Source organism: Ceratotherium simum, chromosome 2, assembly GCF_057802395.1.
Source record: "Ceratotherium simum simum isolate JZ-2026a chromosome 2, ASM5780239v1, whole genome shotgun sequence".
Lineage (NCBI taxonomy): Eukaryota > Metazoa > Chordata > Mammalia > Perissodactyla > Rhinocerotidae > Ceratotherium > Ceratotherium simum.
Genome location: NC_141901.1, coordinates 15312323 through 15325431, shown reverse-complemented (window position 1 = coordinate 15325431; position 13109 = coordinate 15312323). Strand labels below are relative to the sequence as shown.

The 13109-nt window shown below is 36.0% G+C and overlaps 1 protein-coding gene across 2 annotated transcripts in view; it reads right to left on the bottom strand.

The window, feature by feature from the left end:
* The window catches only part of TOR1AIP1 (torsin 1A interacting protein 1), a 39021-nt gene that overhangs the window by 20404 nt on the left and 5508 nt on the right, over positions 1–13109 (bottom strand). For both annotated transcript variants that reach the window (XM_087438542.1, XM_087438546.1), the window contains exons 3-6: positions 11017–11076; positions 10073–10117; positions 2307–2348; positions 1205–1279 (exon numbers count right to left, since the gene is read on the bottom strand). In XM_087438542.1, coding sequence (XP_087294668.1) covers positions 1205–1279; positions 2307–2348; positions 10073–10117; positions 11017–11076 — 222 coding nt within the window. The remainder of the gene's footprint in view (positions 1–1204; positions 1280–2306; positions 2349–10072; positions 10118–11016; positions 11077–13109) is intronic.

The following is a 13109-nucleotide window of genomic DNA, read 5'->3' as shown; positions in this document are numbered from 1 at the left end:
ACCTCTTTGTTCTTTAGCTAGAGTTTTCTTCTGCATGTAGGTCTGTGTGCTTCAATAAGAATTTATTAGAATTCTAATGGGATCACAGAGCCTGTGGTTTATGTAGTTTCAAAGAGCTATATGCTGGTAGCAATGGCACCAAACTTTTAGCTGTATGAGTGGCTTAATTAATCTCTACTTTTAGAGCTTTATGTATACATATATGAAAACTAATAACAGCACTTAATTTGAGTGTTTTGTATGTATCAGGTATCTTCTAAGTGCTTTACACGTATGAATTAATTTAACCTCACAACAACCCAGATGAGGAAACTGAGGAACACAGAAGTTAAGCAATTGCCTGAGGGCACAAACCTAGTAGTGGAGGAGTGAAACCCAGGGATTCTGGCTCCAGAGCCCATGTTCTTAACCACTATGCTAGAATGTTGCATATCTCCTTTGGGATTTCTGTATCAAGAAAGAATGGGGAAAATTGAGGAAGAGTGGGAAATATATAGGATACCAAATGCCCATAAACCAGCTTATGAGCTTATTTTTAAAGTGGAATGATAAAGTAAAACATAGGAATTAGAGAAATTCTCAAAAGGTAGTGAGGGAAAAATGGAGAATTACTCTTCCACGGGAGTAAAATATAAAATTTTCATAACTTACAAAGTTTACAAATCCATTTAGCATCTTCTTAAGCTTCAAATTGGTAGTTTTTTCTCTTTAGTCAATTCTTTCATTGAATAAACTTAAACATAAATTCACATAAACCACCAGAACTATAATGACTAACTTGGTGTGAATTTGAACAATCCAGAGATAAAAGTAGTTATCTAAGTACATTTAAACTTCCTAAAAGCTAACTAACACTCCTGATGGTGTAGTAAGTACCAATGCCAATGTGATCAGGCTCTCTATGAATTTTTTTTAAAAGCTACAAATAACTCTTCTTTAGAGCACAAAAATTTCTTATATTCCACAAATGTCAAAGCAGGCTAAAAGCGATTTGTTTAGATATTACATGACATTACATTCTTAATCAGATGTACGCATGGAGTCAGTAATTTTAATAAATATTAAAAAGTACACTTTTCAAAAAGTACTTTTAATAAAATATTTTATAATAGTTTTTAAAAAAGCAGATTCACAGAATATCTTCATATTTTAACTAAAAAGACAGCTCCTAAGATAAAAGTCGTATTACATAAAGCAATGTTACCTTCAAAATTAAGAGAATCCCCGGATCTGACCTTAACACTGTCACTGCTGTCTCGATCATCATCTTCAGTTTCTCCTAAAAAGTAAAGAATACACTAGTATAGTCTTTATTCTAATGCTCTTAAGATCTGGATTAAAAAACAAAAACAAGTAATTCAACATTAAAATGAAGCCCTTTTAATGATCAGATATAGAATCAATACTTATTAGGCTGACTATTCTGAATCACAAAGTTCTAAATAAGCTAAACTTGAGTTTATTTATTGTATGTTCTCTGAGGCACATAATTATATCCCAAACAGATATTCAGAGTAATATCTCTAAGATTATATTCTGAGGCTTTAATTAGAGTCAAAAAGTAAACAAATGAGCATTAAATAGTGGAAAATTTTACCTGGGGGGGGCACTATATATACACACTATATGTGTGTAAATTCAGACAAAATTAGTACAAGCATCCATGTGTATTTGTATACGTGTGTGTTTGCAAAACCCATACACAAACATTTCAGTATGCAGGTGACTAATCTCAGATTCTGATGGGCTTAAAAATGGACTAAATTTTACTGTACTAGTCCAACAGAGACTGCTTAAGAGAATTTGGAAAAGCAATTTTATTTTTTTTGCTGAGGAAGATTTGCTCTGAGCTCACATCCGTGCCCATCTTTCTTTATTTTGTGTGTGGGTTGCCACCACAGCATGGCTGCCAATGAATGGTGTAGGTCTACGCCCAGGAACTGAACCCAGGCCACCAAAGCAGAGCATGCTGAATTTAACCACTAGGCCATGGGGCTGGCCCTGGAAAAGTAATTATTTTAATACCATAATCAAAGGCCAGCACATGCCAGAAACTGAAAATATTAGCTTTGCTTAAAAATATTAATTCAAACAGACAAAAGATGCTTAAAATGCACACAAAGCCTATCATCACTCATTCTGTCCTATTTTACATGTCCACCTAACAGTTCAGATAAGCATGAACATATTTTCTGAAGAAAAAGACACTATTTTCTGCTCTCATTCTTAAATACTTATCAAAATTGCTCCTCACCTTAACAAGAAAAGATTTAGAATATATTGCATGATATTTTAAAAGAAAATACCTTCTTCAGAGAAGTTGACCTTCTGTTGGACACTGGTGGCATCTACAAGAGAAAAGTATACATGTTGTATATGACATCAAAAGCTAAAGCTTAGGAATAAATAAGAGCATCTAATTTAGGAAAGTGAACATAAAAACATACCAACTAAACTTTTTTTTCTGTTAAATCATAAAAAAAGGAATCTATTATTTTCCTCGAGGGTATTTCAGAAATAAGTCTGATACAAATTAGAATCAGAAAGAGTTCATTCTTCCTTCAGTACAGAATGAATTGTACTTTTAGAGTACTCTAAAATGTAACCTGTGTTTGCAGAAAACATTAAATTCTACATTGACAAATATTCCAGTCCATATAGGTTTCCTATATTCTCATTCTCCTATTTGTCAGATTCTCTATGCTTTTTTTTAATTTTTAAAGATTTTATTTATTTATTTATTTTCCCCCCAAAGCCCCAGTAGATAGTTGTATGTCATAGTTGCACATCCCTCTAGTTGCTGTATGTGGGACGCGGCCTCAGCATGGCCGGAGAAGCAGTGGGTCGGTGCGTGCCCGGGGTCCCGAACCCGGGCCGCCAGCAGCGGAGCACGCGCACCCAATCGCTAAGCCATGGGGTTGGCCCTCTACGCTCCCTTGAAAAGCCTACCATACAGGGAGAACTGACAACCAGTTCTTTAATGCGTTGGATATCCAAAAAGGAAGTAAGAAAGGTAAAGAAACTCTCTTTCTAGTTCCAGCAAGTGCATACACATCACTATTTCTCAGAACTAGAGAATCTGGACAAAGATAAATGAGTGAGAGGTACCAAACAAACTTCAAATGCAGTATTTTTACATGGGCTATTCTGAAATTTCTTTATTTAAATAAAGGGAGATAACCCAAATGCAGGCATTGCACAACTGGGCTAAAATATTGCTGAATGATCATATGAGAAGAAGTAGCATGAATCAGACTCCGTCCTCAAAGCTGAAAATTTTTGTTTCTTTTCAGCTTTTTCCTCTATTGATTTCAACCCCTATTTGTGTTTCAAAAGAGAAAACAAGTATTGTGGAAGGCAACTGCCAACACATTATATGGTGAATTTGGAAATATCTTCTTCAAATCAGTTTAATTACATTGGTATAATACTAGTTAAACTACTCCTACTCAATAGTGGCAAGTTCAAACCTCTGTGAAATATACTTGCCAACATTTTTGCTACAGAAAAAAACTAACACTGAGAAAACTGCAGATAATACTATGTCACTCTTAAAAAACTAGAATCGGGTATATTATGTGCTATTTTAATCTACGGTCCTTAGGGAAACTGTCCTTTCATTTTCTCTTTTTTCAAGTAGAAAAATGGAAAGTCCAACTTGTCTCAATGCTGTTCTCTTAAAATATTTTTTATTAGTATTTCCATTCATACAAAGAGGTATTGTTTCCTTGCTGAGATTTAATTTTCTAAATGCATAACTATTATCGCATTTTTTTGTACAGCAGTTTACTTCATTCATTTACACAACTATTCACATAGCATGCAAACAAAAGATGTTTTCTTAAGAGTCGATGGTCATGTCTTAGTTATTATCTTAATAATATTAAGTCCTTAATATTTGTATGGTGCTAGTTAGTTTTCAAAGAAATCTTCATGTCTGTTATCTGATTCCCATAATGTCATAAGGGAATACTCTCATAGGTAAGGCTCATAGATACTAAGTAACTTGTTTAAGGGTGTCAGGACTAATAAGTGATAAAAAAGGACGACTTCTGATTTCCAGTCTACTACCCTTCTATCACTGCAGCAGTCGTGTTCATAACAGCACAACTGTAAATACTCAATAATTTTTTTTATTAAGATTTTCTTAAAGCAGTTTTAGGCTCACAGCAAAATTAAGAGGAAGGTACAGAAATTTCCCATACACCTCCTGCCCCCACACATGCGCAGCCTCCTCCACTATCAACATACCCCACCACAGTGGTACATTTGTTACAACTGATGAACCTACACTGATGAACTACATCATAATTACCCAAGGACCATAATTTACATTACAGTTCACCCTTGGTGCTGTACATTCTGTGGGTTTGGACAAATGTATAATGACATGTATTCATCATTATGGTATCACACAGAGTATTTTCAATGCCCTAAAAATCCTCTGTGCTCCACCCATTCATCCTTCCCCGCTCTGAAACCCTTTTGAACCACTGATCTTTTTACTGTTTCAATAGTTTTGCCTTTTCCAGAATGTAATATAGTTGGAATCACACAGTGTGTATCCTTTTTAGATTGGCCTCCTTCACTTACTAGTATGCATTTAAGGTTCCTCCATGTCTTTTCACGGCTTGACAGCACATTTCTTTCTAGTGCTGAATTATATTCCATTGTCTGGATGTACCACAGCTTATTTATTCATTTACCTACTGAAAGACATCTTAGTTGCCTCGAAGTTTCGGCAATTATGAATAAAGCTGCTATAAACGTGTGTGCAGGTTTTGTGTGGACATAAGTTTTTAACTCCTTTGGGTAAATATCAAGGAGTGTGACTGCTGGATCCTATGGTAAGAATGTGTGTAGTTTTGTAAGAAACTGTCAAACCATCTTCAAAATATTGTACCATTTTGCATTCCCCCTCGCAATAAACAAGAGTTCCTGTTGCTCCAGGTCACTGTCAGCATTTGGTGCAGCCAGTGTTCTGGGTTTTGGCCATTCTAATAGGTGTGTAGTGGTTATGTCATTGTTTTAAACTGCATTTCCCTGATGACATATGATGTAAAGCAACTTTTCACATGCTTAATTGCCATCTGTATGACTTCTTCATTGAGGCGTCTGTTAGGGTCTTTGGCTCGTTCTTTTAATCAAGTTGTTTTCTTATTATTGAGTTTTAAGAGTCCTCTGTATATTCTGGATAACAGTCCTTTATCAGATGTGGCATTTGAAAATATTTGCTCCCAGTCTGTGGCTTGTCGTCTTGTTCTCTTGACATTGTCTTTTGCACAGTGGAAGTTTTTAATTTTAATGAAGTTCAGCTTATCAATTATTTCTTTCATGGATCATGGCTTTGGTTTATATCTAAAAAGGCATCACCATACCCAAGGTCATCTAGGTTTTGCCTTATGTTACCTTCTAGAAGTTTTATAGTTTCATGTTTACATTTAGGTCTATGGTCCATTTTGAGTGAATTTTTGTGAAGGATGTAAAGTCTGTGTCTAGATTCATTTTTTCACACGTGTATGTCCAGTTGTTCCAGCACCATCTGTTGAAGACTCTCTTTGCTCCAATGCCTTCCTTTTGCTCCTTTGTCAAAGATCAGTTGACCATATGTGGGTCTACTTACGGGTTCTCTATTCTGTTCCATTGATTTATTTGTCTTTTCTTTTGCCAATACCACACTGTCTCAATTACTGTAGCTTTATAGAAAGTCTTGAGGTTAAGTACTGTCAGTCATCCTATTTTATTCTCCTCCTTCCATATTGAGTTGCCTATTCTGGGGCTTTTGATTCTCCATATAAACTTTAGAATCAGTTTGTTGATATCCACCAAATGACTTGCTGGGATTTTGATTGGGATTGCAATCTATAGATTAAGTTGGGAAGAACTGAGATCTTGACAATACTGAGTCTTCCTATCCATGAACATTGACTCTCTCTCCATTTATTTAGTTCTTTTTGATTTTACTCACAGTTTTGTATAGTTTTTCTCACGCAAACCTTGTACATATTCTCTTATATTTATATTTTATTTCATTTTGGGGATGCTAATGTAAACTGTATTTTTTTAAAGATTTTATTTATTTATTTTTCCCCCAAAGCCCCAGTACATAGTTGTCTGTCATAGCTGCACATCCTTCTAGTTGCTGTATGTGGGACGCGGCCTCAGCATGGCTGGAGGAGTGGTGCCTCGGTGCGCACCCGGGATCCGAACCCGGGCCGCCGGCAGCGGAGCGCACGCACTTAACCGCTAAGCCACGGGGCCGGCCCCTGTATTGTGTTTTTAATTTCAAATTTCTCTTACTCATTGCTGGTATATAGGAAAATGATTGACTTTTGTATATTAAACTTGTATCCTGCAACCTTGCTAGAACTGCTTATTAGTTTCAGGAGTTTTTTTGTCCATTCTTTTGGATTTTCTATGTAAGATGATCATGTCATCTGTGAACAAAGTTTTATTTCTTCCTTCCCAATCTGTATACTTTTTATTTCCTTTTCTTGTCTTACTGCATAAGCAAGAACCTCCAGAACAATGTTGAAAAGGAGTGGTGAGCAGGGACATGCTTGCCAGTGTCTGATGTTAGCACAAAAGTTTTAGTTTCTCACCATTATGATGTTAGCTATAAGTTTTTTTTTGTGGATAGTCTTTAGCAAACTGAGAAAGTTTCCCTGTATTCCTACTTTACTGAGAGTTTTTATCATAAGTGGGTATTAGATTCTGTCAAATGCTTTTTCTGCACCTATCAGTTTCATCATGTGATTTTTCTTTTTTAGCCTGTTGATGTGATGGATTACATTAATTGATTTTTGAATGCTGAACCAGTCTTGCATATCTGGGATAAATCCTACTTGGTCGTAGTGTATAATTCTTTTTGTACTTTTTTGGATTCGATTTTCTATTTATTCATTCATTCATTTATTTATTTATTGGTGAAGAAGATTAGCCCTAAGCTAACATCTGTTGCCAATTCTCCTCTTTTCGCTGAGGAAGATTGGCCCTGGGCTAACATCTGTGTCCATCTTCCTCTACTTTATATAGGATGTCGCCACAGCATGGGTTGACAAGTGGTGCATAGGTCCGCGCCTGTGATCCGAACCTGCAAACCCTGGGCTGCCGAAGTGGAGCATGCAAACTTAACCACTATGCCACCGGGCTGGCCCCTGTTTTCACCTTTTTAACCTAAGCTGCAAAGGATGTACAGATAAATATTTAAATACAATCTCATGATGAATCAGCAGCATCTATTACAACATAAGTTTTAATCTCGTTTCCCTCTTTTGTTATTCAGCTTCCTTTATTTTAAACTTCTTGGCTGCTACATGTAGAAAGTTAAAGCATTTTAAAATTCTAAAAAAAGGAATTACTCTTCCCTATGCTCATGCAGAAGCTTTGAGAAATTAAAATCCTATTTGGAGCAATAATACTCTTTATAAAAAGTTATTAAAAGAAATTATAAAAGCTGTGGCTTTAACAAATACATAGACAAATGGCAATAATTAAATGTGCTTTTAAGGAGGTGTTACCTTTCCAACAACCTCAGCCAATTAGGAAAAGGTGCTTTCAGAAGTCCTAGATCTTTATGTTTGTTGTAAGAACAGATCACTTACAACTACCTCCTCTGGTGGACACCAACCACTAATTGTATCACTTTCTCCTGTTTTTTTTTTTTGGTGAGGAAGATTAGCCCTGAGCTAACATCTGTTGCTAATCCTCCTCTTTTCGCTGAGGAAGATCGGCCCTGGGCTAACATCTGTGCCCATCTTTCTCTACTTTATATGGGACGCCACCACAGCATGGCTTGACAAGCGGTGTGTAGGCCTGCGCCCGGGATCCGAACCTGCAAATCTCCGGCCGCTGAAGCTGAGTGCGTGCACTTAACCACTACACCACTGGGCTGGCCCCTGTATCACTTTCTTTTGCTTGGCCACAATTTTTAAGGAAAATACAAAGTTTCAGGTATATTTCTACTACAGACTTTCCTATTCCTAGAGACTTAAGGAATGTATTGGTGTGAGGAGTGAAGGGTACTCAAGGAAATATAAACTTTGCTTACTTTGTGTTTTGTCTGAGGACAAAGATATGAGGATTTCATAAATGCTTTCTCAAAGGGAAGACTAGACGGAATACAGGAGTCACTGTGTCTCCTGTCTTCTCATGCTGTCAGTACAACCCAGTATGGAGTGTTACAATAAATCTATGTCCAGGCAAGTGTGTAACTCTCTGAATTTACTCTTAGAACAAACAAATGACAATCTGGGTGATTTGCTGTCTTTAATCCTGCCATTGGTATAAATCAGGGGTCAGTAAACTTTTTCCATAAAGGGCCAAATAGTAAATACTTTAGGCTTTGTAAACCACATAAGGTCTCTGTCATAGATCTCTCACAAATGTAAAAATCTTTTCTTAGCTCACACGCTGTACAAAAACAGTATTGCAGGTCAGGGCCGGCCCTGTGGCTTAGCGGTTAAGTGCGCGTGCTCCGCTACTGGCGGCCCAGGTTCGGATCCCGGGTGCGCACCAACGCACCGCTTCTCCGGCCATGCTGAGGCCGCGTCCCACATACTGCAACTAGAAGGATGTGCAACTATGACATACAACTATCTACTGGGGCTTTGGGGAAAAAAAAGGAGGAGGATTGGCAACACATGTTAGCTCAGAGCCGGTCTTCCTCAGCAAAAAGGGAAGATTAGCATGGATGTTAGCTCAGGGATGATCTTCCTCACAAAAAAAAAAAAAAAAGAATGGTACCTTTAAGACTATTCAATGCCAATCATGCTTTTTATTTATTTATTTTTTTGTGAGGAAGATCAGCCCTGAGCTAACATCCATGCTAATCCTCTTTTGGCTGAGGGAGACTGGCCCTGAGCTAACGTCCGTGCCCATCTTCCTCCACTTTACATGGGACGCCGCCACAGCATGACCTGACAAGTGGTGCGCCACTGCATGCCCAGGATCCGAACCTGGGCCGCCAGCAGTGGAGCATGCGCACTTAACCGCTATGCCACGAGGCCGGCCCCCAAATCATGCTTTTGAGAACAGAGTCAGAGTGCGGCAGCAGAAAGGAAGAGTAAAGAATTACTTGGGGATATCACTAGTATTCAAGCTCCATGAATAGCCATTTTATATACTCCAAGATGTACTAACATTACTATAAAAAGAATCAGAGGGTGCCATTCTCTACATTAATCTCACAGAAATTTCCTTTAAACTGGAAAGCACTTTAAGTTAGTTTTTATTATAATGTACTTATAAAAATGATTTCTAAATCTAGAATAGAAAGTAAAAGTGCTAGATTATTTCAGCTCCAGGTTCTCTTCCAATTAAGAGTCTATGACTTGAAAAACTTGTTTTTTAAATTTTTAAATAGAGCACGTAAGAAACTCTGGTGGGTAAAAGTACACGATAAGCTGCAAACTGCAAGGATCATTTTCAGTACACAGACATTATAAATCCTTAAGTCTCTAAAGAAATTAGCTTGAACTTAAGTAAAAGATGAATTTAAAAGAAGTTGTAACTATTTATAAAGAAAAATGAAGCTTCTTTCCTCTTGATTCATCTCCAAATTTAGAAAAGAATTGTAGCTTAAAACTAAGTCCAACCACAATCAATGTAGGTTCACTTAAAGCCACAGATCTTGGTATCTCATGTTCTACACCAAGGCAAATACTGAAAAGAATTTAAACCAGTTCAACAAACATAGCAAAGGACACTGAGCTTACTATAAAAAACACCTCAAATTCACTTTGTAAATGAAGAAAAAACCTTAATTAGTAAGTTGATATCCCCTTTCCCTCAATCGTGTGAATTTAACAGAGTCTAATATAAACTAAAATGTATTGGTTATCACATGTTCTTACACAAATTTAAACAATAACATAACGAAAAACATCGTTTCAGACAGAATAAAAACCAAGGCTATTAAGAAAGGCCACAGTCATAGGGACACAGTGTCCCACAAGCTGAGATAACGAACAAAGTAACACTCTCGAGCCAGTGACCAAACGTGCGTGCTCCTGTAGTCTACTGATAATCAGAACCCTCAAAGAGAACCCATAAGAATTAGAGGCAAACAAACCTAATTCAGTCGTTTTAGTATTTCCATTTGTTTTGCATGCCGAATCTGCAAGAAAGAAAGCAAGAAAATGATTAGAGCTTAAAAGGAAATGCATTATATGGTTCTTTACCACAGGTTCATCATCAAAACCTTAACAGATCTTTATCATTACAATACTTAAAAGGATAGCTATCTATCAAAAAAACCCAACCTAATTCTTTCTTAAAGGAAATGACTGATGAGGAGTAGAAACCTACTGTGAAGATAAATAAGCTTCCTTTTCAGTTCCCATGATAAACCATCCTTATGGGCCAAGGGACTCTACAAATGAAGTAGAAGTAGACTGCTTGGAATGACTCTTTAATAGTCATGAGAATCAACTTAAGAGCAACACTTTTTTAAGGTTTTAGTCAGAAAGAAATGTAATTGAGGCAGGGACATTTTATAGCCCTGAGCCACAAAGCCTCAGTCTTGAATTTTTGTTAGCATTATACGGGGAAGAATACAAAATCCCTGGCCCTGGTTTAAAATTATGATGCTAACAAAAAGAATCACAGCAACATGTTAAGAAACAACCTCTTCAACAGGAGGAGGAAGCCCTTTAGACACTTATATGGAAAGATGTCTCAGTATGTTAAGCCAAAAAAACAAACAATAGGTGAAGAAAAGAGTATTTATCAGGCTAAAATTTGTGTGGAAAAAAAGGAGGAAAAGATCATTTATACATGAATATCTTTATATCTCCAAAAAATATCTCTAGAAAAATACCTAAGAAATTGACAACATTGGTTGCCTCTGTTGAGGAGACTGGGTGGGTAAAGGACAAAGGGGGCAGGAAGACTTCTCACTGAATATTTATAGTAACTTTTGAATTTTGAACCATATGAATACATGGTACTTACCCTATCGAAAAATAAAATTGTATTTATAGAAACTTTAAACCAACAGACAACACAATCTCTTACCAGATCTTGAGCTTCTTAGAGGGGGTCTACACAGGTCGATTATAGGATCTTCACTCATCACTAATACAGGAAGAGAAAACATTTAAAAAAATATAAAATGTCAAACATACTGGATTTATTATACAACCATCCATTTATTCAACAAAGGTTTTTCTGAGCTTTTCATTATGCTAAGTATAGGAATACAATAGTGAACCAGAGACAAGTTTCCTGCCATAAAAAAATTTATAGACTTCATGGAAAAATTCATAATTTTTCTCAGCAGACCATATTTGTATAAAAGGAAAGGAATATCAAATAAAATTCTTTTAAATTTCTCAATTAAGAACCAAAATCTGTACTGTAACAACAACTCAATTATCTATTCCATTTGTGGCTTACCCCCACTGTGGATTATTTCTGGCATATTTTAATTTTAGGATTAACTTCCTGACAGTTAATACACTCCCTCCAACTATTTAACCCCGTGCACGTTCAGGAAATGCAAACTCTAATTTTAAATAAAATGTTAATGTTAGCCAGAGTTTGTTTCAGATTGTCTATGATTCAATGAATAAGGTTAATGGGGAAGACCATCAAATAAATTGTTAACGTTTGCATGGAAAACCAAGGAGTGTTTTCTCAAAGAGCCTCATACAACACATTCTAAAACCCAATACATATCTAAATTTCGAAATATTATATTTTGTTTCATCTGTCTCTATAAAAAAGCATTATGTTTGGTTCTGTATGAGAACTGCAAAAACCACATTCTGAATTGGCTATCACTGGCCCCCTCCATCACACTGACTGCCTATATTTGTTTTTACAAAACCGACTTAACCTAATTTCTCCTTTACAGTACCTAAAAGAGAAATCTTGAAGGGAAAGCCATTCATTTGTTCAAAAAAATACTTACTGAGCATGTTTTTATGCATCTTAGAGATGTAGAAAAGCGATTAAATTGATCTTATGTAGCTCAAAAAGGCAGAACTAAGATCAACAAGAAAAAGTCACAGCAAAGTAGCTTTTAGTTTAATATTAAAAAAATTATTAATGCTGTCTCCAAAACAGAACAGATAGTGAGGGAACGATTTCCATATGACTGAAGATGATCAGGCAACGTATGAATGGATGTTAACAAAGGGACACCTGCACTAACAGAAACTTGGAATAGATGACTTCCCTAAATCTTCCAGCTATAAAATTCAATGAAGTACTTTTCTCAGTTGTTAGCATTTTACACACCACGTATTTAGAACTTATATAAATAGCTTTAAAAATAAATCTTGTACATGTCCATAATCCCAAGATGATAACTACCTTCCTCTTTTCTCCTCTGAATTTCCACTTTTCAGGTTTAATTAAAACCTAAAGCTCAGTCTATAGATGTCAATTACTATTTCAGTTCCCATCTTTCAATTAAGAAGCATCTCCTGTATGCTCTATTATATACATAGCCTTATATAAGATACTTGAAGGAGCCAGAGTACCAGACAGAGGTATTAGAGTATAAAATAGCAAGTATCCTCTTGTAGCAATCTCCTTCCCTTGTCTGCTTTTGCTCACCACTGCACCCCCAGCATCTAGCATGGGGTCTGGCATAAAGTAGATGCTCAATAAATATCTGTAAAATGAATGAATGCTGTAACTAAAGCAGCCAAAGAATCAAATGTTCATGACAAAATAGTAGGCATTCAAAGATATTTGATTATTTATCTAGAAACCATAACCATTAGAACAAAAGTATTTTTTTAACTTTAGGAAAAGAAAATGAAATTTTCCTAACATATTTTTAGATTATAAAATCAGTTTCATGATTTCCAGAAAAGAATGAATCTGGCCATAGAAGAGCAGTTATATATGTATATGTGGACTGAACTGATTAAACAACTTAACGGCTATTTTAATGTGAAAATAATTGAATTCTGGAACTTCAAACAATGAGAAGAGTTCAAACTGTATCCTTGTTCTAAACTAATATAATCAACATTTTTCATGACTTCCAAAAACAAGATGACAAATGACATAGTTGTCTTTACTAGGTTGTTTTAGAAGGTTGTCTTTACTAGGTTGTTTTAGAAGGTGGCTTATGTCTTTATTCTTAAGGGCGT